Source organism: Panicum virgatum, chromosome 9N (assembly GCF_016808335.1).
Source record: "Panicum virgatum strain AP13 chromosome 9N, P.virgatum_v5, whole genome shotgun sequence".
Classification (NCBI taxonomy): domain Eukaryota; kingdom Viridiplantae; phylum Streptophyta; class Magnoliopsida; order Poales; family Poaceae; genus Panicum; species Panicum virgatum.
In genome coordinates, this window is record NC_053153.1 from 20,374,708 (window position 1) to 20,399,844 (window position 25,137).

At 47.4% G+C, this 25,137-nt stretch overlaps 2 protein-coding genes across 2 annotated transcripts; both read right to left on the minus strand.

The window, feature by feature from the left end:
- Positions 1-13,637: 13,637 nt before the first annotated feature.
- Positions 13,638-17,573, minus strand: LOC120688439 (probable serine protease EDA2). The gene is made up of 14 exons (XM_039970760.1): positions 17,259-17,573; positions 16,993-17,118; positions 16,742-16,897; positions 16,473-16,655; positions 16,273-16,389; positions 16,132-16,182; positions 15,976-16,047; positions 15,413-15,518; positions 15,166-15,262; positions 14,806-14,900; positions 14,594-14,668; positions 14,407-14,490; positions 14,130-14,238; positions 13,638-14,044 (listed from the first exon to the last, which is right to left on the minus strand). The coding sequence occupies exons 1-14, from the start codon at positions 17,412-17,414 to the stop codon at positions 14,035-14,037; spliced, it is 1,437 nt and encodes a 478-aa protein (XP_039826694.1). The 5' UTR covers positions 17,415-17,573; the 3' UTR covers positions 13,638-14,034.
- Positions 17,574-18,236: 663 nt separating this feature from the next.
- LOC120688440 (probable serine protease EDA2) lies at positions 18,237-24,379 on the minus strand. The gene is made up of 14 exons (XM_039970761.1): positions 24,024-24,379; positions 23,227-23,352; positions 22,955-23,110; positions 22,681-22,863; positions 22,467-22,583; positions 21,840-21,893; positions 21,691-21,762; positions 21,359-21,470; positions 21,118-21,214; positions 20,767-20,861; positions 19,384-19,458; positions 19,147-19,230; positions 18,800-18,898; positions 18,237-18,610 (listed from the first exon to the last, which is right to left on the minus strand). Exons 1-14 carry the CDS (start codon positions 24,240-24,242, stop codon positions 18,558-18,560), a joined length of 1,542 nt encoding a protein of 513 aa, XP_039826695.1. The 5' UTR covers positions 24,243-24,379; the 3' UTR covers positions 18,237-18,557.
- Between the last annotated feature and the right edge of the window lie 758 nt (positions 24,380-25,137).

Below are 25,137 nucleotides of genomic sequence, written 5' to 3' on the forward strand. Positions count from 1 at the left end.
TCCGAAATTATTTCTCAATCATAATTATTTCCTGCAAACGGTTGCCTCAAAAGCGCTCCATGCCGTTGTAATGCATACGGCTCATCAATCCGGAATCCCGACTCCTAAGGTGGGTCATCCTATAAATACGTCAGTGTACTTTCCCCTTTTCTTCTCCACAACTCCTCGCATCCAGGCCATCCTTCTCTCTGTTCAAGAACTCATCCGCTCCGCCGCCTCCGAACTTCAGCACATCTTCTCCGATCACAAGAGGCTCCTCCAAATTCTGCAAATGGCTTCCATCTCCGAGATTCCCCAGGTACAATAACTCCCATTCTTTTTTGCGCTGCCATTTCATTCTGTGATTCGCGACTATTCTTGGTTTCCCCCTTTTATGCCATTATTTCTAGGCCCTTAGGAACTCAATCTTCATCCCTCTGTCCGAGCAACCTAGCATGGTCTGTCTAGGTCCCATAGGTAACTCAGATCCGACTAGCATAATTAATCTGGAGACAGGCAGAATCCCCCTCAAGGCCTCAAATATGACATCAGACTGATCTCTCGCCTTCAGATCTTGGCCAAGCGTCACTCTAGGGTGGAGAAACTGGTTTCGCAGAGTAGCAGGCAGTCACCAAGCCACTTGGGAGCAATATGATATTACCCAATGTCTCAATTTGTCTTTGTCTGAAATGGTTAGGAACGAGCCGATGCTCATATCGGCTTCCTTCTTTTGGTCTGATGCCATCAATGCCTTCTTATTTGGTCATAGTCCAATGACCCCAACCTTGCTAGATGTTATGATGCTGACCGGTCTAAATATCACTGCTTCCGACCAGTCTTTTAACTTCCATGACAATGCTTCTTTCAAAATAGAGACCAGGACCATCGGTGGGTGGAAAGCATACATTACCAAAAACATGAAAACTGGTTCTGTATCCCTAAGAGAACACACCGCTTTCCTCAACATGTGGCTAGAAAAATTCATCTTTTGTGGCAAAACAATGGGTCCAACAAACAACACCTTGAAGATGGCTGAAACTCTAGCTAGTGGAAACCCAGTACCGCTTGGTAAACATCTTCTTGGATCAGGTTATCATCTGCTTCACCAAGTATCGGCCAAACTTAGGGCCGACCAACCAATCTCTAATCTGGGGGGCCCATGGTGGTTCATACAATTGTGGCTGAACATGTATATGCATAAAATCATGGGTATCAGACTGTCAGAAATGTCCTTCCCATCAGAAGACTTTGGTGAAGAGGAAAACCCTATTACTCATCGTTGCACTTCTTTCGGCGAAGCTGCTATCATGATTGCCAATGATCCCAATGTCTTTGGCAAAACTGACTTCTTCAAATGCTTCTACAATGGCTTCACCGAAAATTCCACCATCTGGTTTGCATATCATGATGATAACAAGGAATACGAAAACCCCTTCAAGTTCAATCTTGATTCCTGGAGGGATGATGAAGAAGCCACAAACATCATGAGAGAGGTCATATCTCCAAGAATTTCTGCCTGCTAACTTCACTTCTGGAAAGAGTGCGATCGGTTACGAGTTCTGCTACCCATCAGTTGTAGCCAGGCAACTGGGATTTGTCCAGATACCGCCTCTCCCTTACTTTGCCGATAAAGTTCAAGGAAGGAACCCAATCGGCAAAGCTCTTGCATACAATCGGCTGAAAAGCTTGGAACTTGTCATAGATACGACACAACTAGCCGATTGGCAAGTAGCACCGCTTACCACCATACCCTTCACACAATGGTGGTCAGAGTGGCTAGAACACCTCTTCTGTAGATCACTAAATGTCTATTGCATTGCCTTGTACGAAAATTACCAAGGTGCTGATGATGAGGTACACATAAAAATTCCTTTCGTTGCATCTCCCTTTATATTCTGACAAATACACGCAACAAGTTGACAGTACCCCACCTCCAACGGTCAGCAGAAGCGGGTAGCCGATCAAATATTCCCCACCAACAAACTATCCTCTCATCGGCTATTATGCACCAACACTTGCTGACGTTGCTGCTGGCAAAAAATGTAAGATGACCAGCACTAAAAGAACAGCTCAGAAGACCCAAGGCTCTTCTAGTCAAGTCTTGACCATTGCATCGGCACCAAATACCGATGCTCCAACAGATGTCGTCTTTTCTCCGTTAGAAGGTAAAAGATAACTTTCAATTCCTTTTCCTGACTATAATGCACACTTTTTACTAACCATATCGTTCGGCATTTCAAAACATAGCCGCCGAAGATGCAGATGAAGAGGACGCCAAAGAGATTGCCTCTCATACATCTCCGATAGTCCAGGTATTTCACTTGTCCACTCATCACCTTCTGATATGCATCTGACATTCGTATTTCCACACTAGATTCAACGTCTGCCTTCCAAAAGGGCCAGAACAACTGACTCACCAATTCAGGTAACACAACCATCTTCCCCTTTCTGGTTCATCTTTGCATCTGACATTGACTTCTTTATCCAGCAAACACCAAGCATTGTGCAAGAGCCATCAATCATCCCACAAGATGCCCTTCCTGACTCTAGCGTCTCAGCATTATTGCTTGCATCCTCCTATGCACCACTCACTAATGAAGTCTCTCCGATACAAGTAGGACATTTTTACTTTTCCCAGAAATCCAGAAGAACAATACTTAATTAACATTCCCTTCCTTCTTAACCAGGCACAAGACAGTCCAGACAAACAGTCTATTCTCTTTTCAACTTGGGACCATTGGTGCAGAAGATGAGGTCGTATCGTCAGCAAAATCGGCTCCATTATATGAAGAAACCAAGGCCAAACTTCAAGAAATTTTGCAGTTGTTGAACCAAGATATTGGCCAACTGGTCCAAGATGCTGAGCCGATTCGCATTATCCTGAAGTCTCTAAAGGGCACTCTCTCTGAATCTCTTGAAGAAGCGCTACATCCTGCTGCTTATATTGAGAGCCATCAGATCTCTGTTCTCAAAGCCCAGAAGCGTCTCTCTGATCGGCTTCACCAAGAGCAAACGATCAAACAAAGAGATGACCTAAAGAATCTTGTGGAAACAACCCGCAGGAAGATTGTCTCTCTGACTCAGTCCAAGGCAGATATGGAACAATCTAAGAGACTTGGAAGCCAAACGGGAGCGCCTCATCAAAGAACTAGAACAAGTAAATCAAGAAATCGCCGATGTGGACAACAAACTATTCCAGCTTCCAACGGCTCTTCAGCAACTTGAGGCAGAGAAACAAGAACAAGCTCGCCACACCTATCAACTCCACAAAAGCATCAAAATAGTACCAGGTTCTACCGAGGCTGACGTTAAAGAGATCCAAGACGCTAATGACATTCGCCTCCATGCGATTTCCGTGATCCAGAATGCCCATGGATCCTTGTAAACTACTACTTGTTCTTGTCGTGGTAGAAAAACTTCAATCTGATGTATTGTAAACAATGTTTAACTTACAACCCTTGTCTAGCCAATACATTTTTTTCTTTCGGATTTTATTGCCCTAAGGTCGATACAAAATTATATTGGCCATCAGTAGCCAATGTTATCAAAACACTATTGGCTTTTTCTTATATTTTTTGCTCTAAAGGCGACATCTATCATGTCGGCTAGACCAAACTCAGCCGATGCTCAGATCATCACCTTTTACAATGCCACTTAAGATTCATCTGCAAATCCAATTGCTGAGCTCGATGACATCTCATAATCGGCGACCTTCAAGAACTCTGTCTCCCATGCTTGACCAGAAAAACATTTCATTTTTTCATAGCTTTCCTCACTGGCTTCTGCCGATGCAATACTGAACGATGAATCGGTAGCAACAACTTCAACAACATCGCCGATCCATTGTATAAGGCATTGATGCATAGTAGATGATATGCAACAATTGGCATGAATCCAATCTCTCCCCAACAGCAAACTATATGATCCCTTCCCATTAATGACAAAGAAAGTAGTAGGGAGTGTCTTACTGCCGATGGTCAAATCAACACACAATGCTCCAACTACCGGAAATATGACTTCTTCAAAATCCTCGAGTATCATATCCGTTTTGGTCAGGTCTTCACTACCCTTTCCAAGCTTGCGTAGCATGGCATATGGCACTATGTTCACTGCTGCTCCTCCATCTACTAGCATCTTTGTAACAGACTTACCATCAACAAATCCTTTCAAGAACAGAGCTTTGAGATGTTTACATTTTTCATCCTCTGGTTTCTCAAAAGTAGCCGGTATAGGTTCCAAATTTAGCTGAGCCATGGCCTCTTCCAAATCTTGCTCCTCCTCATCATCATCTGGTGCCATGAACTCACTAGGTAGCATGAAAACCATGTTGATAGGCGCAGCCGATGATCCTGATTGTTGCCCTTCATCGGCCTTTAGCTTGACACGCCAAACTTCATATCTGACTCCTCTCCTGGGAGCCTTTCTTCTTTCCTCTTCCTCCAGTGCCTCTGTTTGACGCAGCCTCGAAACTCGTCTCTTCTGCGATCTAGTCAAACCTCTCGGGCACCATCGAGGCCGATCAATGTTATCATGAACTGGCTCTCTTTCCGGATCTCTACGGTGTGGTTATTCATCTGGAACTTGAGTAGCAGCAGCCCGCTCAACTCGCTCATCGTCAGAAATCCTCCCTCCTGCAGGATCACGTAGCATGGTCCTGCCCCCCAGCCGATCATGTACTGAAACCCTGCCCCCCAGCTAATCATGCACAGAGATGCGTCTGCGATCATCTCTCCCTCTGATGATCAGCCCTCGAGGCCTCTGGTCGAAACATGGCTTCTTGTGCGATCGGTCTTCACGGTAGAAACCATTGCACTCTGGACAATTATCCACTATCGGCAGAGTCAACCCTTCTTCCCAACAGTATACAAAGAAAGGACATCTCCAGTGCCCTTCATGTCGTCGTGCAGACTCTTCTCTGTACTGTCTCCTTTCTTGATCACGTTGGAACTTGTTTAGCAACATCTGAGACGTTACCTTCTCCTTTGGCGCCGCTGAATCTTCTTTCTGTTGCGGCTCCTTACCCTTGGCTTCATCGACCGTTATCTATGCTTTGGGATCAACAGCCCCAGATTCCTTGGCCGATTGCGATGTGAGCATCTTTGTTTGTAATGCGTTTCCCTTCTTTCCAACATCTACCATGTTTGCTGGAAACGGATGTCCATCAATCTTCATCGGCTTTTTGGGTGTCTCAAACTTGAGCCTACCTTACTCTATAGCCGATTGTATCTGCTGACGAAACACTTTGCACTCATTTGTGTCATGAGATGTTGCATTGTGCCACTTGCAATACTTAATATTCTTCAACTCTTGATCTGTCGGGATCTTGTGATATGGCTTTAGCTTAATCTGCCCCTCTGACAGCAACAGGTCGAAGATCTTGTCAGCTTTGGTAATATCAAACCCATACTTCTCGGGTTCTTTGTTACCAAAAGGACATGAGATCGGCTTTTTGTTGTTCTGAACCCATTCAACAGTTCCCACCATCTGGTCATCATCTGAATTAGAAGTTTCTGAGCAGTCAACGAAATTGACTTTCTTCTGAAAGTTGCTTCTCTTCTGCTCATACGGTCTTGCCTATCTTGTCATCCTATTGGCCATCTGACTGATGCTATAGAACTCCTGGGAAGCATACTTCTTCTTGATGTGTGGCAGGAGTCCTTGGAAGGCAACCTCTGCAAGCTGCTGATCAGATAGAACCAGACTAAAGTACTGGTTCTTAACATCTCTGAACCTCTAAATGAAGGCAGCGACCGATTCGTCATTCCTTTGCCTTAAGTTGGTCAAATCGGTCAGTTTCATTTCTTCTACACCAGAGTAGAAGAACTGTTGGAACTGTTTCTCCAGATCGGCCCAGTATATAATGGAGTTGGCTGGTAACGTCGTGAACTATGTGAAGGCCGATTCAGACAAAGACATAGAAAACAAACACACTTTTAATGCATCTTGCTGAGCCGCTTATCCACACTGTATGATGAATCTGTTGATGTGTTCAACTGCGGAGACCTTCCCCTGTCTAGAAAACTTGGTGAAATCTGAAAGCTTGTACTTGTGGGGCAATGGTAGTTGATCATAAGCAGCCGGATATGGAGTTCTGTACATAATTTTCTACTGCTTTGGCTTCAAACCAAACTGATCTCTCATCACCTTAGCAATCTTGGATGCCCAGTCAATCTGTTGACCACCAGCTGATGCTTCCTGTGGTGTTGGTGGAGTCATCGGTAAAGTTGCCGATGTTGGCTGGACATTCGGGGTGGTCATCGGCTGAGCAGCCGATGCGGTCCGTGTGACTTGCTGAGGGGATTGACAGGATGGCGATTGATAGAGCACCATCTCATTATCATGACTACTCTGCGTTGTCCTCTGACTAGACTATTATTGTGCTATAGGAGGCACATTCACATGACGCACAAAACCAGTCGCAAGATCATGGAAAACCCAGGTGACTCCGTTGGCACGGGGAATCCTATTTGCCAGGACTTCCGTAGGAGACTTGGGCTGCAGTGTTATTGCCAGATTCTGTTGCTGTGGCGTCGGCCATGGGGCCGACACGTTGCTAGGGCTTGCTGGCGAAGGTACTGACGTAGGTGTAACCGCTGGTTGTGAAGCTGGTGCGGTATCTTGAGGCTGGGTCGGCTGTGGAGCCGACGTATTGACTTGCTGATTCATCGGTTGAGAAGCCGATGTACTTGATTGCCCTATTGGAGACGGAATCATGTATTCTGGAGGCATACCAAGTCCAGTAGTAGGATCCCATCCAGCTGGGTATCCTGACATAAATCTTCCCTGTGCATATGTAGCCATTAGCGTGGAATTGGTGTACACAGGAGGAAACTGAGTCGACGCCACAGTACTAATCGGCTGTGCATCTATGACACCCTCATCTGCCTGAGCTTAAGGATGAATCTGTGATGTCCCAATAGCCGATCCGGTAGGAGAAAAGACCATCTGACTGGCCTGTTGGTAGGCCAGTCCTACAAAGCCTGGTGTTCCCCTATCTTGCAGCGTCTTGAGCACAGTATTGTGGACATAGTTAGCCATGATCGGAGCATGATTCACAAAAATGTGTTTGATCGCCTGAATCATCTGATGTATCATCTTGTCCTCCTTCTGTGACTCATTGTAGGAAAATCATACTTTTTAATTACCTCCCCACTCCTGTTGGTGCTGTAGGATAAGAGGCAATGTCGCTCAAAACCTTCCACAACTGCCTGGAGTTCTGCTTTTTATTCTTCCTTCAGCTTATCCTTGTCGATCGGGATCTGGTTCCGCTCGGAAACCTCTGCTTTTTCTTCAGTTGACATCTTGATGTTTTTTGTCCCACTGGGCGTGCCAAAAGATGTGTTAACACGAGATGATCACACACCAAGCCCAGGAGCCCCGTACGCCAAGCCCGGACTGCACTTGATTTGAACTAAGGCGTGCCAGTCAATTTGACCTGTAAATTGATAAGGAAACAGCAAACCGTCAAATTAAAGAGTGTATCGGCTGGATTTCTGAATCACTCTTTCGCGGGGTATCGGCAAGGCCCTGCCGATACAGAAGACGACAATAGATCGGGTATAATAAACGTGTAATAAAAGCAATCTACAAGGGATCGGCAATGAGCTGTCGATGCCGATAAGCAACTAGACGGCTAGATCTAAAGCCGACACGTGCCAGGTAACAGTGTACAAACCCACGAATGTATGGATCTGGACAAAACTAAGCTTATGATCAAATCTAATCGGCTTTACAAGGTTTATCATGATAAACAAGGAGCTTACAGCCGATTAAATAGATCACTAAGCCGGGTAGTTTGTGAATGAATCTAAACGAGAAAACAGCGATGCACCCGAGATCAAAGCTTAGGTAAATTCGATAAATTTTGAATAGATCTGAACGAAGCCACAACAATGTGCCCGAAAGCTAAGGCTCAGATTTACTCGGTAAACGAAGATTTATCAGCAAATTAAATCGCTCGAATGTGAGGCGTACTTGATCAGTTTGAAAGAACTTGTGGAAAAGGAAAAGATGGCGAAGCCGCCGACGAGAAAGTAAATTGCGAATAGAGTAAATTTGTGTTTGTTGAATGCGTATCAATCTTTACAATAGCCGGGGGGCTCATATTTATACCCCACGCTAACACAATCCTAGCCGATTACGGCAAAACATATTCTATCTTAAGAAACAAGAAACTATCCTAATAAACAAAATGACACCTTCCAAACCGAGACCTTCTTGTACCAAATTCGTGTATAAACGCCAACACACCGGAATGGTACCAAATCATGACCGATCCTTCCACGCATATTGCTATCTCCCAACCTGGTATTCCTTCCCTTCACCAATCTTTTGACACGTACCAAAAAAAGGTGTCAACAGTAACCCCTTGGTGAAGATGTCGGCGTACTGAGCAGACGTCGGGACGTGCATCACGTGGACGGCACCAATAGCAACGCGCTCTCGAACAAAGTGGAGATCGATCTCGATGTACTTGGTGCACTGATGCAGAACGAGGTTGGAGGACATGTAGACAGCGCTGATATTATCACAATATACCAGGGAGGCTCGGCGTGAAGGCACATGAAGCTCTTGCAGGAGTTGGCGCAACCAGGTGGCCTCGGCCATGCCGTTGGCCATAGCACAGTACTCGGCTTCGGCACTGGAGCGGGAGACTGTGTTCTGACGCTTGGATGGCCAAGAAACCAGGTTGTCGCCGAGGAATACCGCATAGCCAGAGGTGGAACGCCTGGTGTCGGGGCAGCTGGCCCAATCAACGTCAGAGTACACCGTCATGTCAGAACTCCGAAATGGCTGAAGCAGAAGACCCATGTGCAACATGCCACGTACATAGCGCAGGATGCGCTTGAGGGCAGTAAGTTGCGGCTCCCGAGGATCATGCATGAAGAGGCAGACCTGCTGAATGGCATATGAGATATCCGGGCGGGTGAAGGTCAGCCACTGAAGAGCTCCTGCAAGACTGCGATAATCAGAAGGATTCTGGATGGGCGGCCCATCTGTAGGTAACTTCAGATTGATATCAATAGGAGTGGTGCACGGCTTGCACTCAGCCATACCTGCGCGCTCCAGAAGCTCCACCATATACTGACGCTGGGAAAGGAACAAACCAGTGCCACGCCGCTGAACATGCATCCCCAGAAAGCGATGGAGCTCACCGAGATCCTTCATAGCGGACTCAGACTGCAGTGAAGTGATGGTACGCTGAAGGAGTCCAGTAGAAGAGGCTGTGAGCACTATGTCATCGACATAAAGTAGCAGGTAGATCATATCATCGCCGCGCCGGAAGATGAACAGAGAGGTGTCCGACTTGGCCTCCGTAAATCCCAGGGACAAGGGGTATGCAGCAAATCGACTGTACCAGGCACGGGGCGCCTGTTTAAGTCCATAGAGAGACTTATTCAGGCGGCAGACGTGGTCAGGATGAGTTGTATCCTCGAAGCCAGCAGGCTGAGCACAGTAAACTGTCGCAGAGAGAGTCCCGTGAAGGAAGGCATTCTTCACGTCCAATTGATGAATAGTCCAGCCGCGAGAGAGTGCCAAGGAGAGCACAGTGCGGATTGTAGCTGGCTTGACAACTAGACTGAAAGTCTCGTCGAAGTCCATGCTAGGGCGCTGGGTGAAGCCGCGAAGGACCCAGCACACCTTGTACCGCTCCAGGGTACCATCAGCATGGAACTTGTGCTTGAAGATTCTCTTGCCGGTGACGACGTTGGCGCGGGGCGGCCGAGGAACAAGATCCCAAGTCTTGTTCGCCAGCAGGGCGTTGTGCTCAGCTTCCATAGCAGCCCGCCAATTTGGATCGGCAAGGGCGCTGCGGAAGGTCTTCGGAATCGGCGACAGGGGCGTGGCGTGGTAGAGCACCGGCTGGTGGAAACCAGCTTTCGCCCTGGTGGTCATGCCGTGCCGGTTCACCACGGGGGTAGTGGGCACGGCTCCCTTGGGCAAGGGAGGAGGCGGACTAGCAGGGGGGTGCTGTCATCGAACGTAGACCTGCTGGAAGGTGGACAGCGGTCGGTGAAGAGCAGCTGCGAAAACCGACTGGACGGCGGAGCCGCTGGCTATGACCGGCCAGGGGCCGGCGGTGAGCCAGTCAGGCCAAGCGGCGGTGAGCCAGTCAGGGCGGCCGGCGACGCAGGGGACCGGCCGTGGCCGACGGCCGGTGCCGGAGTCTCCACCGGGAGGGGTGGGAAGCCAGGAGGCAGCCCAGCTCGGCTGGAGAGAGCCGGGGCGCCTGCTGGTGGCGTCATCGAAGCACCTGAGGCTGCGTGTGGCAACGCGGGGACGCCGGGGACCGCGTGTGGTAACGCGGGGGCGCCGGGGGGAGATCCTGTATAGGAAACAAGATGTGACGGTCCAATGGGGGGCGACACGTTAGTAGTAATATCATCCAGGAACTCGAAGTTTGCCTCGCGGGGAGGACGAGATGGCTCAGCAAAGGGAATTGAGGCCTCGTCAAAGGACACATGGCGATAGATGATGACTCGATTGGTGGAACGGTCAAGGCAGCAGTATCCCTTGTGGTGAGCAGAGTAGCCGAGAATAACACAGAGTGTAGAACGCGGCGTAAGCTTGCGAACGGCTATGGTAGCGAGGTTTGGGTAGCATGCACAACCAAAGACCCGAAGGTGATCGTACGTAGGCGGAACCCTGTAAAGGGCGAAGTGCGGTGTAGCGAACCCTAGGGTTTTGGTTGGGAGGATGTTGAGCAGGTAGGTGGCCACGCCGAGAGCCTCAACCCAGTAAGACGGCGGCATGCTAGCATGGAATAGAAGTGAGCGGATAATATCGTTAGTGGAACAAATGATGCGCTTAGCTTTAGCGTTCTAGGAGGAGGTGTAGGTGCACGACATCCGAAGATGAGCGCCATGAGTCAGGAAGAACGTGCAGACGCTGGAGTTATCAAACTCGCGGCCATTGTCGCACTGGACTGCCTTAATGGTGGCGCCGTACTGAGTGGTCACATGAACAAAGAAGTTAGCCAAAGTAGAGAACGTGTCGGACTTTAGGCGCAAAGGAAAAGTCCACAAGTGGTGTGAACAATCATCGAGAATGACCAAATAATACTTGTAGCCCGAGACACTAACAATTGGTGATGTCCAGAGGTCACAATGAATAAGGTCGAAATTATTGGACGCACGCGAAGTGGATGTAGTGAACGGTAACCGAACATGGCGACCGAGTTGACACGCATGACATAAAGATGTGCCAAGTTCTTTATTACATGAAGGTATGACAGATGCTAACTTGGTCATGACTTCATGACCGGGGTGACCAAGGCGACGGTGCCAGGGCGAAGAGGAGCCAGCGACGAGGGCGGCGGCAGGGGGCAGGCGCAGGGGATATAGTGGACCAGCATTATTGCACCTGGCGAGAACTCTCCGAGACTCCAGATACTTCACAGAACAACCAGCGGGATCAAACTCGACAGAACAATTGTTGTCAGAAGTAAACTGGCGCACAGAAATCAAGTTCTTAATAAGACTAGGCGAAACTAGAACATTATTAAGAGAAAAGGAACCTGGGAGGGTTACTATGCCAGTGGAGGTGACGGGAAGCAAGGAACCGTTACCGACAACAATGGACAAGGGATACCGCGAGAGAAAATTATGAGTAAGAGTGGAGGAATCGGAGGTCATGTGGGAGGTAGCACAAGAGTCGAAGAACTAGTCATTGGTAGCGGGCTGATTCAGGGAGACGGTGCTGAAAGCGAAGGCCAGGGACTGCTGATCCCAGCCGGTCGGGGAGACGGCTGAAGTCTGGATGCCGAGTGCCCAGGGAAGGTATGCCATCTGTCCCTGTGCAGCTTGCGCCTGGGCGGCCTGCGCCTGCTGCATCGCCTGGGCTTGAGCAGCCTGGATGGCGTGGGCTTGTGCCTGCTGGGCCAGCAGGGCTTGCGCCTAGGCCTGCTGGACCAGTAGCACTTGCTGCTGCTGTTGCGCCGTTGGGGCCGCGGGCCAGGCCACATCTGGATGGCCCCGGCCCACGGGTGGAGGAAGGACGGCCAGGGGGCGCCGCCAGCACCACCTGTGCTGGGCGTAGAGGCCGGCTTGGCGCCCTCGGACTGCCCACTGCTGGAGGACGGCGGTGTCTCGCCGGAGCGAGACTTCCCGCCCCGTCGGCGCCGATCCTTGGACTTGCTGCCGGGATTCCCACCCTCGGAGTTGGAGCCCCCGTTGCGGGAGGGCTGCTGGGGGGGGCGAGCACCGGACGAGGACGACGGCAGCGCCCCGGATAGGGCACCCTTTCCAACGGCGAGGAGAGCTGTAGAGGGAGCCGAGGGCTAATGCGCCATGGTGAGCTCCTCTAGAATCAGCTCGTTGACGGCGTCCTTGAACTTGGGGAAGGGGTTGCCGCGACGGATGTGGCGGCTGGCGTCGCGGAAGTGCTCGTTGAGGCCTTGGATGAGGTTGAGGGTCAACGTGCGATCGGTGACGGGTTCCCCAAGGTCCGCAAGCTGCTGTGCCATGCTCTTGAGGTGCCTACAAAAATCCGAGATGGATAGATCACCTTGGACGAGATTGCGGAACTGGACGTCAAGGTGGAGGACGCGCGTCTCCCGGTTGCCGAGGAAATGGTCCTCGAGGGCGCACCAGACGGTGCGAGCGGAGGCGTCGCGGTCAATCACCGGTTGATCACTGTCTCAGCGAGGTCGGGGGAGATCGTGCCGGCGATCCAGGATTTGACGACGCAATCCATGCGCGTCCAGTCTGGCAACTCGGGCGCCGGGAGATCGGCAAGGACGTGGGACTCCAGCGAGTACTTGCCAACGACGAGGAGGATCTGATCTCACCAACGGGTGTAGTTGCCGGCGTTCAGATCGAGGACGACGTGGATGAGGCTCCGAATGTTCTGTATGCTGATGGATTGAGCGTGCAGGTTGACGATGGCGGCGGCTTCATGAGCCAGGACGACGTGGTGAAGATCGATGCTGTCGTGGACGGAGTCGCGGTCGTCGTCGTCGTGGGCCTCCTTGTCACGACGGTCGACGTCGGGATCGCCTCCCGCGGCGATGGCACGCTCGCGCGCCGCCCTGGCGTGGGCGTCGCGTGCGCGCGCGGCGGCGGCGGCCTCCTTCTCCGCGGCCTCTGCCCGAGCGAGCGCGGCCTCGCGCTTGGCCTTGAGGGCCTGGGCGCGTTCCTCGCGCTCTGCGGCGGCGACGACGGCGGCTTTTGGGGAGGGTGGGGGGTGCCGGTCATGATGACCAGAGGCGCAGCAAGGGGCGCGACGCGCGGCCTAGGGATGGCGCGCGGCGCAGCCTAGGGGTGGTGTGCCTAGGGCAGCGGAAGGAGCCAGGGTGAAACCCTAACTCGTGATACCATGTAAGCAATATGAATTGCAAGGAATGATTAGATTGATTGATAGGGTGCAACAATGTGTGTAGATATAGGCAGGGAATCCTAGATGGTTTATAGAAACACCACCATCAGGGGACCCTGCCGCCATCTACCAACCAGAGAAGGGGGTGGCGTCCCTAGCCAGGAAGGCTGTGCGCCGGCCACCCAAGGCCCAACAGGGCCTGCTAATCATAACCCTAATAGCCTTGCTAACATTTTAGTTTAGTCAATCTCGTATTATTGAGAGGTGAGTCTTAGTCTATCCCGTATGCGAGACGGACTAATCCTCTTCGTCCACGACTCAATCATGTAGATCGCTACAAATTAACGCACATGCACTAATATGTATCCGATACTTATATCATGTTTGCCCGTAGCAACGCACGGGCACAATTACCTAGTACATTCAAATACCACGGTGGTATCGTCTTTATTATGAAAGCAGAGTTTATTCGCATGGAAAAGAAGGCGAGTGCTTGGCAAGCAATGCAATCCGACGAGACCCTTGTGGCCTTGTGGCAATGGTTGATTCTCTGGTCCCTCCTATTCGTCCGAACTAGTTTTCTTCCGGTCACGGAAAGGGCTATCCATCACCTGTCTGCAATTCTGCATCCGTAATTGCAGATGGCCGTGGTTGTGCATGTCGTCCGACACGTGCGAGATTACTCCAGGATCTGCAAATCTCTCCGTTTGCTTTTCCAAACGGGTCAGTAATTCGTGGTTACCACTCCCTGCGTCATCAGTAGAAAAAGAGCCGAATGGGATCAGAATTCAGAAGTTGCCAGGTCGCCAGATCGGAGTGAATGAGATCCATACCCTGAGGCAGATGGTTTTTGGCACTGTGATAACCACAGATCAATGTACTTGGCGATCTGCTTTCTCACTGTATTGACTGCTGCGGGAGATGAGCAGTTTGAGGAGTCCCCTGAACAGTGCGAAACACGTGAGAATTCTCATCTGAATCGGGTGATAGATCAAATGGTTAAATGAAAAAAAGAACATAAAACTACTCTGCAAAAGAGTCAATACCAGGATCAGTACATTGTTGTGTAATATAGCAAGTTTTACAGAGCACTAGTTTTTTTTAATGTACCTTGGATTCTGAAAGGACTTTGAGGACACCCCCTCAAATCAGTGCCATGTCCGCAATTGCTGCATTTCATCAAGTACGAAGGCACTGCATGTGTTGTTCAACTTCTATTAGTACACACAAAGCAAAATACATTCAGATCTGTGTGAATATTGCTACGGAATAAAACAAAGAATGTTGGAATACTAACTGTCTTTCGATGATTTCTGCTTGGAGGCATGGCGCCATGGATCTTGAGAGCCGTTTGTAAACACAATTTTAGAAGCTGCACATATTTCATGGAGCATCAGAGGGAAAACAAGGAGATGGAACGTTGAAAGAGGCAAGCAAACACCAACTAACCAGTCCGCTACCACAGCAGAAGCATTCAACAGAAAATTAGAGGTATGTTAAGAGACAAACCAGCAATTCTTGTGCCTCCATAATACAAGTTCGTCATGGACACATCAGGATAAACACCTTCCCCAAAAACATTTCTGCAAAGATCCAAATGGTACCTGGAGACACAGAAAGAGGAACAGGCATAAAAGTTGATACAAATATGATAATAAAATGTAAGATATAAACGTGTCCATTAGCAGATGGCAACAAAAAACTACAGAGTAATTGGTACGTGGCACTACTTAGATCCCATGCATTATGAGCCAGACATGTAACGATAAAGTGTAAAGACAATTAGAGTTCAGAACATGTTCCTGTAGAGGTGCAAAACTTAGATAGATAAATCACAACACATAGAAGAAAAAATGTAGGAATTATTACTTTGTGTTGATCCTTGCAGAACGAACACTATCAGTTTTGGGTGCCACTTGAAAGTAGGCAACCTCACTGCAAACTTGGAACCACCAGAGGCGAGAACCTAATAGAAATTGTAATGTGAATAAGTACTTGCAGCTATGTATATTTGAATGCTAACACGTGATGTCATGGTGTTTCATTCCAAGCTGATGCCAGCGGATTTTCTGATTTTTTGCTAAAGTACATATATTATATGTAAGGAGTCATTTACTAGAATCGTCAGGAGTTGTTTTCTTCAGGTACTCCTGATCATATGAAGATACTGGTGTCTCCATTTCTTTGACATAAAAGACTTTCACAATTTGAGCAAATGTGTCCTGCAAAACCAGTACATAGAAGTTCAAAAAAGCTTGAAAGTGTCTCAATTTCTTTAACGTAATAATGTTTTACAGACTGAGAATATGTTTCCAGTAAAACCAGAACATGAAAGTTCAGAAGCTTGGAACTCACGCGCACATTTACACAAAATTTGCTACAATAGTGAAGGGGTCGTTTAAGAAGCCTAGAACAGTACAAAAATATAAGTAAAAATAGGAGACACATACTAATTAAGTGTGAGAAATAACAAATAGATTTTCCAGAACTCTTTACGATTTAAGTCTGCAATTCGGTTGTTATCTTAACAAATACATATGTCAGGCGTGCTTGAATGGAGAAGGTCGATATTGGTAGTGTATTTCTTTGCTCTCCCTGGGCAAGATCTTACGGATGTCTAAGAAGCCAAACTAATAAAGAAACACATAGGTATGATTCCAGAAGTAAATGGACATGTACCACCAAGTTTTTCCCATTCTTCTTTGCATTTACTAGAGGAGTGCACACGGCATCAGGGTGCCCATATTGGAACTGCAAAATAGCACTGGCTTTCGATCAATAATCACAAAAGATGCTTTTAATCAACAGAACTATGAAAAGTTGTCATGCTCATACTGCTTCTGCTGCGGCATCTGCCAGTAAGTAGAGGAAGTCGTCATTTTTCAACTGCGTGTAAAGAAAACAAATCAAAATTGAGTTGGAAGTACATGAAGACACTGGCTCCTGAGTCATGAGTCCTTGAGCACAAGGGATTACCGTCGGTGCCCCAAATAAGGTCTTCACCGAACGGCTGTCTGACAGAAGCTGTTGCTCAACAAGTCTAGTCGTTTCTTGAAGGGCAGCTTTGCACTCAGGGCCAGCCGACTCTCCAACCTACAAACGTAGACCTGAATCAGGTGACAGTCGACAGACCAGACAGAATTAGCAGAGAAAATTGCAATGCCCGTACTACCAACCTGCTTGTCGAAGTCGGTGTAGTTGTACACAGCACGAACCACCCCCGAGCTCGCAAGGCTCCCGCATGTCAGATGGGGGAACTTGAGCCTGAACCAGGCGCTGAGAGCGCCGGAGTAGGAGACCCCGATGACGAACCAAGGGTTGTCAAATCCCGTGCGGTTGTACCTAGCATTCAAGGATTCCTACAGAACAGAGGAAACGCCATGATTTCCAGGACAAGAAACAATGTCGGAAGCACAGAGTTCAGCCAACGCGACAGCAGCCCAACCTGGTAGTACTGGCGGAAGACGGCGAGGTCGAACAGGGCCTGCTTCGACGACAGGAACCTCAGGTTCCCGGTGGTCAGCCGCTTGAACGGGGAGCTCTTGCCGTAGTACCGGTGCTCCGGCGTCACCACCGCCGCGCCGAACTTCTTGGCGAGTACCTGAGCAAAACGTACCAACATAAGCGCAATCGTTCAGGTTCAGCACGCGCTGTGCGATGTGCGTGGCGGTGCCAAGAGGGCGCGACGCGACTCACGGCCAGGTAGTCGTTCGGGATGCCGCCGCAGGCGGACTCGCCGCAGATGCGCAGGAAGATCGGTCCGCCGGGGGCGCGGTGGTAGTCGAGGAACTCGAAGTAGCGCTGCTTGAACCGCCGGTGGTCCTGCGAGCCATGCCCGCCGGCATGAACGACGGCGCTCGAGTAAAAAATATTCCCCCCCCCCCCCCCCCCCCCCCCCCCAGCAGATGCACATTCCGGGAATGTTTCGTAGGTCCCATGATTGGATAGTGGAGTTGACTTACAGTGGGGGAGAAGTGGTCGAGGCGCTGCTTCATCCACCGCTCGTCCTGGGTCAGGTACCAGCTGCCAGCGGCGGCGGCGGGCGGCCCGGCCTTGGCGAGGCGCGCGAGGAGGAAGGCGAAGAGGAGGGAGACGAGGCGAGCGCGAGAGCCCATCATCGTCTCCGACTCTCCGGCTGAAGATTCCCTTCCGTTCCGGTGGTGGTTATTACGGGACCCGACCCCGTGGACTGGACTTCGGGTGCTGCGTGGCAGGAACGACGCTCCGACAGCGGCCTGACGAAGGCGCGTGTGACAAATTGGCTCGAACTGCGCGAGCCAGCAGGATGGTCACCGAGAAGTCGTAAAAAAAAAAAGGCTAGAAATTGGTTCTGCGTAGTGGTGACCTCTTTTCTCACGATAAGTGTCAGCTTTCGGCGTCAATGTACCGTACCAGCTCTTGTTCATCGATACCGGATCTTTTGTTTATTCCTTGCTGTCCCCAAATCAAGACGAACGCACGGTGCGTTTTCTGGAAATTTGGTGTCGCTAATGACTCAGGGTCCGGTTAGTTTCCAAAAAAAAAAATTGGGTAAATTTTTTGAAATTTTTACAAGACTATTTAGAGTATTAAACATAGACTAATTATAAAACTAATTACACGGATGAATAAAAAATCGCTAGACGAATCTATTAAATCTAATTAATATATCATTAGATGTTTACTATAGCACGACATTGTCTAATTATTGCATAATTAGATTTATTAGATTCGTCTTGCGATTTTGCCCGGAGCTATGGAATGAGTTTTATCAGTTATCCACATTTAATACTCAAATTAGTGGTCAAACATTCTAAGTTACTGTTGCACGTGAAAAATTTTGAAAACTAAACAGGCCCTCAATAGTAAGGGGGTCATTTCCGATACCAGAACGATCGTGGAACTTGATTAAGGTGCTAAACTGTCAATCAGTCCATCACCTTGAATAAGAGGTTTCAAGATTTCTTCAGAAAGCCGCGCCCAATAAGAGGAAACTTTTTACAATCATTTCTCATGGCTAAAGGGTATGCGCCAGATGTATATTAACGAACTTGTTTGTATGCAGTTCGTTCACATTTACATATCCTGGTAGTGTCTGTACAGGTCAACGCATCCGAGCCCCAAAGGCGGGAATCTCTCACGCCTGAACTCAGCGGGCATCCCAGTAAGCTGAGAGCCGCCTGTCTTATTTATTTACCACCAGCGGATTATACATCAGCCTCTATTGCATAACCATATTTGCATTGGCCTGGCAACATACGCCTATAGCTCGCACAGATTAATCAGATACTGGCTATGCTCCATCTGCTTCCCAGCGATGGCTCCTTGTCATGTCCTGAAAACGCAGGTAGAGAAACAATGTTTTAGGCCAAAATTGAATGGGGATTGAATTGGAGGTGGCGTAGCTAGTCACCACAGTCCTTTGATAACACAAAAGCTCAGAGGGGACATTAGACAGAATATCGAGTATAATTCGGAACCACAATAGTTCCAGTGGCAGGACAGCCAGATAGACCAAACTAACCTTGTTCTTGACATTCTGATAACCACAGGTCAATGTGATCGACAATCTGCTTTCTTACTTTGTTGAGAGCTTCTGGAGATGAGCACTTGGATGAATCACCTGGTGGGCATAGAATAGATAGCTCAAATTTGGAGGTCACTTGCATATTAAACAAGCTATGGACCTAAAGTTATCTTAACCATTGATGACACAATGAAAGCAGAAATTGTATAAAGAAATCCACCCATCCTCTGTATGCTCAAGCAAAAACTGGAATGATGGATCTACCTTCAATATTTGAAGGAGCTGTATAAAGAAATCCACCCATCCTCTGTATGCTCAAGCAAAAACTGGAATGATGGATCTACCTTCAATATTTGAAGGAGCCTGAGGGCATCCGGAGAGATCACTGCAATGTCCGCAGTTCTTGCACTCAATTAAGTACGATGGTACTGCAGGCATAGCAAAACTTTCATAAACATAGTAATAGCATCCCGAAAAACAAAAGAAAATGTTTACCTCTTCTATATTGGATATAAAGATAGTGTGTGTATATGAAACAGGGAAATGGTGACAAAGTGACATATAGAGCTAAAAATGCTCACATTCTTCTGATGATTTCTGCTTAGAAGCATGGCGCCATGGGTCTTGAGATCCATTTGCAAAAACAATTTTAGAACCTGCAGGCAAGTGATTTATATTAGGCCAGCCGATACATTATTACAGAAGTCTCACCGTAAATCTGGATAATTGTGCCCAGACCATTGCACAAAACTGGATATCCACGGTATCAATTAAGAGATCATAACTATCGGCAAGTTTCTAGCATGGAGAAAAAAGGGTGCTATTAGCACTGCAGATATGAGGCTACTCAACTCTTTAGTTGCTCCTTTACTAATGTTCACTGATCCTGGCTTCACAATATCGATGTGTTAATGACACTCTGATAGTAATATCTCATAACAATAAATAGTAGTGCAAACCTCAAAAAAACAAGTCATGCTAAATCCTCATCATTTTTTAGCTTTTCCAACTCGAATTTTCAAGGTAAACAACAACAACAACAACATAGCCTTTTTTCCCAAGCAAGTTGGGGTAGGCTAGAGATGAAACCCGAAAGAAATAAGTTCAAGGTTCAGGCACATTGATAGCTAGTCTCCAAGCGCTCCTATCCAAAGCTATCTCTTTAGAGATATTCCAATCCTTAAGATCTCTCTTAACTGACTCATCCCACGTCAGTTTAGGTCTACCTCTACCCCTCTTTACATTATCGACCCGCTCAAGAACCCCATTACGCACCGGCGCCTCAGGAGGCCTTCGTTGGACATGTCCAAACCATCTCAGCCGATGCTGGGTAAGTTTCTCCTCAATTGGTGCCACTCCGACCCTATCCCGAATAACTTCGTTCCGGACTCTATCCCTCTTTGTGTGCCCGCAAAACCACCGCAACATCCGCATCTCTGCTACACTCAGTTGCTGGACATGTCGCCTTTTTGTAGGCCAACATTCAGCACCGTATAGCATCGCCGGACGAATTGCTGTCCTATAGAATTTGCCTTTTAGCTTTTGTGACACCCTCTTGTCACAAAGGATGCCAGAAGCTTGCCGCCATTTCAACCAGCCAGCTGAAATTCTATGCCTAACATCTTCATCAATGTCGCCATCCTTTTGTAGCACCGATTCTAAATACCGAAAAGTATCCTTCTGGACCACCACTTGTCCATCTAGACTAACGTCTCCCCCCTCATGCCTAGTCGTGCTGAAATCGCACATCATGTACTCGGTCTTGGTCCTACTAAGTCTGAACACTTTCGACTCTAACGTGCGTCTCCACAGCTCTAACTTCCTATTAACTCCTGCCCTACTCTCGTCAACTAACACCACATCATCAGCAAAGAGCATACACCAAGGGATCTCATGGTAAAGGAAAGCAAAATGGCATAAAGCTAATAACTCGAGGACTGATGGTAATAGCTCAAAGGCCATACCTGCAATTCTTGTGCCTCCATAGTATAAGTTTGTCATGAATACATCAGGGTAGACTTCTTCCCCAAAAACATTTCTGCACAAGTCCAAATGGTACCTAGAAATAAAGCAACCATAAGGACGTAAACGAATATGTCTATATATGCCATCACATTGACAGAAGATTCTAGTCACTAGACTGAGACAACTTTTCCTCCAAAAAAACAAAGACAAATTTCAGCATCATAAAGTTGACAGTGGAAGTTCTTATTTTCAGATTGTGATGGTGCAGCTTTGTAGCAGGAATAAGAAGGATAAGCAAAGGATACATGATAGAGACAAAAGATGTGAATGAGTGAAGTATCTCTACTAACCTTGTGTCGATCTTTGGGGAGCGGACACTATCATTTTTGGGTGCCACCTGGAAAAATGCAACCTCACTGCAAACTTGGTACCACCACAGTCTATATGCTAAAGAAAATCAACAGTAGAATGCATAGTTAATTAACATTAAACAATGTTTAGATGACATTTGAAAATAGCCATGCACACAGTTCCACTCTAAACTCTTAAAGTGTGATATTTGGTAACATTGAATATCGGGTTAGCACTTACCGGATTCAGCAACAGCAGGAGTTGTGTTCTTCAAATACTGTTGATCATATGATGCTACAGATGCCCCAAATTTTCCAATGTAATAATCTTTCACGTAACTAGCAAATGTTTCCTGCATGATAACAGTTGTTAGAGCATGCTAGATTTACAAGAAAGTTAGGTAGCAAAATTGAAATATGAATCAAGGTCCAAAGTCCAAACGGAAGTATCATGTGCTTACTAATAAAAAATATTTTTAGAAAAGGGAAATTTCGGCAACTTAGTCACCAGATATTGCTTCTTGAAAAATGTTACCCTTCATAATCCTGCTTTCAAATAATGGTACTACTTACCACCAAATCTGTCCCGTTCTTCTTTGCTTCAATTAGCGGGGAGCACACGACATCAGGATTACCATATTGGAACTGCAAATGATATCAGCTCTCAATACTGCAATTGCTTTCAACAAACGAGGTCAAAAATAGATGTGCATGGAGCATACCGCAATAGCAGCAGCATCTGCCAGTAAGTAGAGGAAGTCACCATCATTTTCTAACTGCAAGTGTATAAAACAAATGCATGAACCTTATGCAGCAAATCCAAGGAGCTAAATCAGGAATAATAAAATAACCTACAAGCAGTCACTGGCAGGACACCTAGAAGTTTAAGCATGTGTTTCAGATGCATATATGAAAACAATAAGGAAAACCTTAGAGCAAAGAGAAGTATTGGTAGGACAGGTAAGTTAGACACATCAGAAAAAGAGGTGTATTCATAGCCTTGCATGAGCATACAATTCTTCTATGTGACTGTTAACTGTCTGCCAGAAACAGCAGTATGGAAATACTCAGCTCCAACATGTTATATCATATGATGTCTCAAGAAGAAAAGAAGTGAAGGATATATTGCTATCTATATTGAAAAATGCAGACTCTTTTCAGCAGCACCACTATACGTCTCTTTTAAATTAGCATTGTCCTCTTCAAGCATACCCAAACCGTCGACATAATATGTAACATCATTCAGTGACAGCATACATGAAATTTAAAAAGATGAAGCAATTGCAAATGAGATAGGATTGAAAAGTTGTCAAAGCTAAAGAGATACACTTCTTGTCCAGATGGATTACCTTTGGTGCTCCAAACAACTGCTTAACTGAGTTGCTGCCACCCTGAAGCTGTCCATCAACAAGCCTTGTTACTTCTTGAAGTGCTTCCTTGCATTCAGGACCAGCAGAGTCCCCAATCTACAGAGTTGTAAATCAAATACAGAAGTAGAACTTTAGGTGCAGATTAAAGCATTGTAACTTTTAATGCATAAATCAGGCATGCTCCATCACTAACCTGTTTGTCAAAATCGGTGAAGTTGTAAACAGCAAGAACAACTCCTGAGCTTGCCAGACTTCCACATGTCAAGTGAGGAAACTTCAATCTGAACCAAGCACTGAGTGCTCCAGCGTATGACCCTCCAAAAACAAACCAAGAACTGTCTGCCCCAGAGCGATTATACCTGGCATTTAAGGTTTCCTTCAAATGAAAGAAATAAAAAGCTCAGAACAAGTGGGTGCACACATTTGGACACTGAAATATAATATAACCAGATGTGCAGAGTGCAGACCTGATAATATTGGCGGAAAACAGCAAGATCAAATAAAGCCTGCTTTGATGACAAGAACCGTAGATTTTCTGTCGTCAGACTGTCAAAAGGAGAACTCTTTCCATAGTATCGATGCTCAGGAGAAACAATTGCAGCACCAAATTTCTTTGCCATCACCTAATTGGACAATCCATCCACATGTATGTTAAATCACAGCTAAGCCTAGAGTATGCAGTATAGAATGTCCAATCATTTAATTCAAACATGTGTGATTGTATGCTCATCAAACTCACAGCTAAGTAGTCATTCCCAATTCCATGGCACGAGGCTTCTCCACAGATTTTTAGGAAGATTGGCCCATTTGGAGCTCGGTAGTAGTCGAGAAATTCATAGTAACGCTGTTTGAATTGCCGATGGTCCTGCAGATAAAAAATCATATAAATTCCGGGTCCATGCCATGGATACAATAAACAATATCTGCCTTTTCTTCTGGCAAAATACCCCTGATATAATACTACCCGGTTACAATCATAGTTTCACAACATGCAGCATTGTGCCTTGAAACTGGATCAGCTGAGAAACAAGGAAGTACAAACTAACCCCATGCTTTGCAGCAGACTAGAATCTCCAAGAAACTAATATTTATAGTGGATACAAATGCGAGATAGGTAAAAAAGGTAGACTAAAATGTAATATGCGTAGCAAGTCCACTTGGCTCACAAATTTCACAGATCAGAGACCCCACATCTGCTTGTTAAAAAAGAAGAAAATAGGTAACATTGAGTATCAGATCCCAACACTCATCGATTAATACATTGCTCTGTGAGAAATCATGTACATGAAGAGCCATCGGTGGTTCAACACTAAGGTTCGAGGTAACATGACGTGCACGTGAGGAAGAAAAATGGCCTGATCGAAGGCATTCAAGTATGAGCCACCAAAACTAGGAAGATTCTGGGTTTGGCATCTTCAATTTGCAAAAGAAGTACCCTAATTCAAAGCTGTACACCCAATTCCCAACAGTCCCAACAACAGAAGGCTCCTCAACATAAGTTCGAAGAGAACGCATCGATTCGCAGTGGATACACACCGTGGGGTTGAAGTGGTCGAGGGTTTGGTTCATCCACCGCTCGTCCAGCGTCAGGTAACGGCTGGCGCCGCCGAGGAAGCCCTCTCCCCCTACCCCGGCGGACGGCGGCGGGAGCCAGAAACTGACGGACTCGCCGCCTCGCGCGAGCATGAGGAGGAGGGCGGCGGCGCCGAAGAGGTGCGCCGCGGCGGTCGCGGCGCGGGCGGAGCCGAACCCCATCGCCGGCGCTTCCGCTTCGCTGCTTGCTGCGTCCGGTGGTGGGATGGATGGGATCAATGGAAGTGGAGTGGGGCTTGCGTTTGGAGCTTCCGATGCAAGGCAAGCAAAGCAAATGCCAAGAGGCGTTGAGCGAAGCGTACACGTTTTTTTCTTGGGACAATTGCATAACTATCATTGTTTTGAGTTATAATTACACGTTTACCCTTATTTTGAGTTGTACTTGTACGTTTGCTGTTATTTTGCAAGTGAAACCTTCGGATTTAAAAAACAGGAGCAAATATGTAAAATTAAAAAAATAAAAGTAAACATATAATTACAGCTCAAAATAAAAAAAGTATTGCACCCTTTCTTCTTCCTTTTTTTGGCGAGGAAATGTGCACGTATTTTCTTTTTGAGATACTAAAAATGTGCACGTATTTGTGTGGGGCGTTTCGTGACCCGCGTGGTAACGTAGATGCGGATAATATTGGGCCGCACGTTCGAGAGGCCTCTCCCACTTTGGGGTTTGGGGTGCGTTTTTTTATTTTTTATATTTTTCAAAATCATTTTTTACAGAAATATATTTTCAGTTTCATAATTTACAGTTTTGTACCCCTACCGCCCGGCAGCGGGGCGGCCGGTACCGGGCGGTAGGGACCTGAATGTAAATAAAATTTATTTTTATTCGTATTTTGGGCCCTGGGGGAGGCTGCCGGGCGACCGGTACCCGCCGCCCGGTGGCGTGGCGGTAGACCTACCCGCCGCCCGGCAGGGGGCGGCCCCCTCTACATAAAAGGCTGAGCTCCCCCCTCCCTCCTCATTTGCTTCCCATGACATCCAGAGAGGGGGAGGGAGAGAGGAGGGGTGAGGGAGGGAGTTGTAGCGGCGAAGCCCTGCCGGATTTTGAATCCGAACC

Coding starts and splice junctions, on each gene's coding strand:
- LOC120688439 (XM_039970760.1), bottom strand. CDS start 17,414: ATGATGGGCTCTCGCGCTCGCCTCGTCTCCCTCCTCTTCGCCTTCCTC. Junction 16,183..16,272: donor CCTTATTTGGGGCACCGACG/GTAATCCCTTGT, acceptor CTTTACACGCAG/TTGAAAAATGACGACTTCCT. Junction 15,263..15,412: donor AACAACTCCTGACGATTCTA/GTAAATGACTCC, acceptor AATTTCTATTAG/GTTCTCGCCTCTGGTGGTTC.
- LOC120688440 (XM_039970761.1), bottom strand. CDS start 24,242: ATGGGGTTCGGCTCCGCCCGCGCCGCGACCGCCGCGGCGCACCTCTTC. Junction 21,894..22,466: donor AGTTGTTTGGAGCACCAAAG/GTAATCCATCTG, acceptor ATACACTTGCAG/TTAGAAAATGATGGTGACTT. Junction 21,763..21,839: donor CAGATGCTGCTGCTATTGCG/GTATGCTCCATG, acceptor TATCATTTGCAG/TTCCAATATGGTAATCCTGA.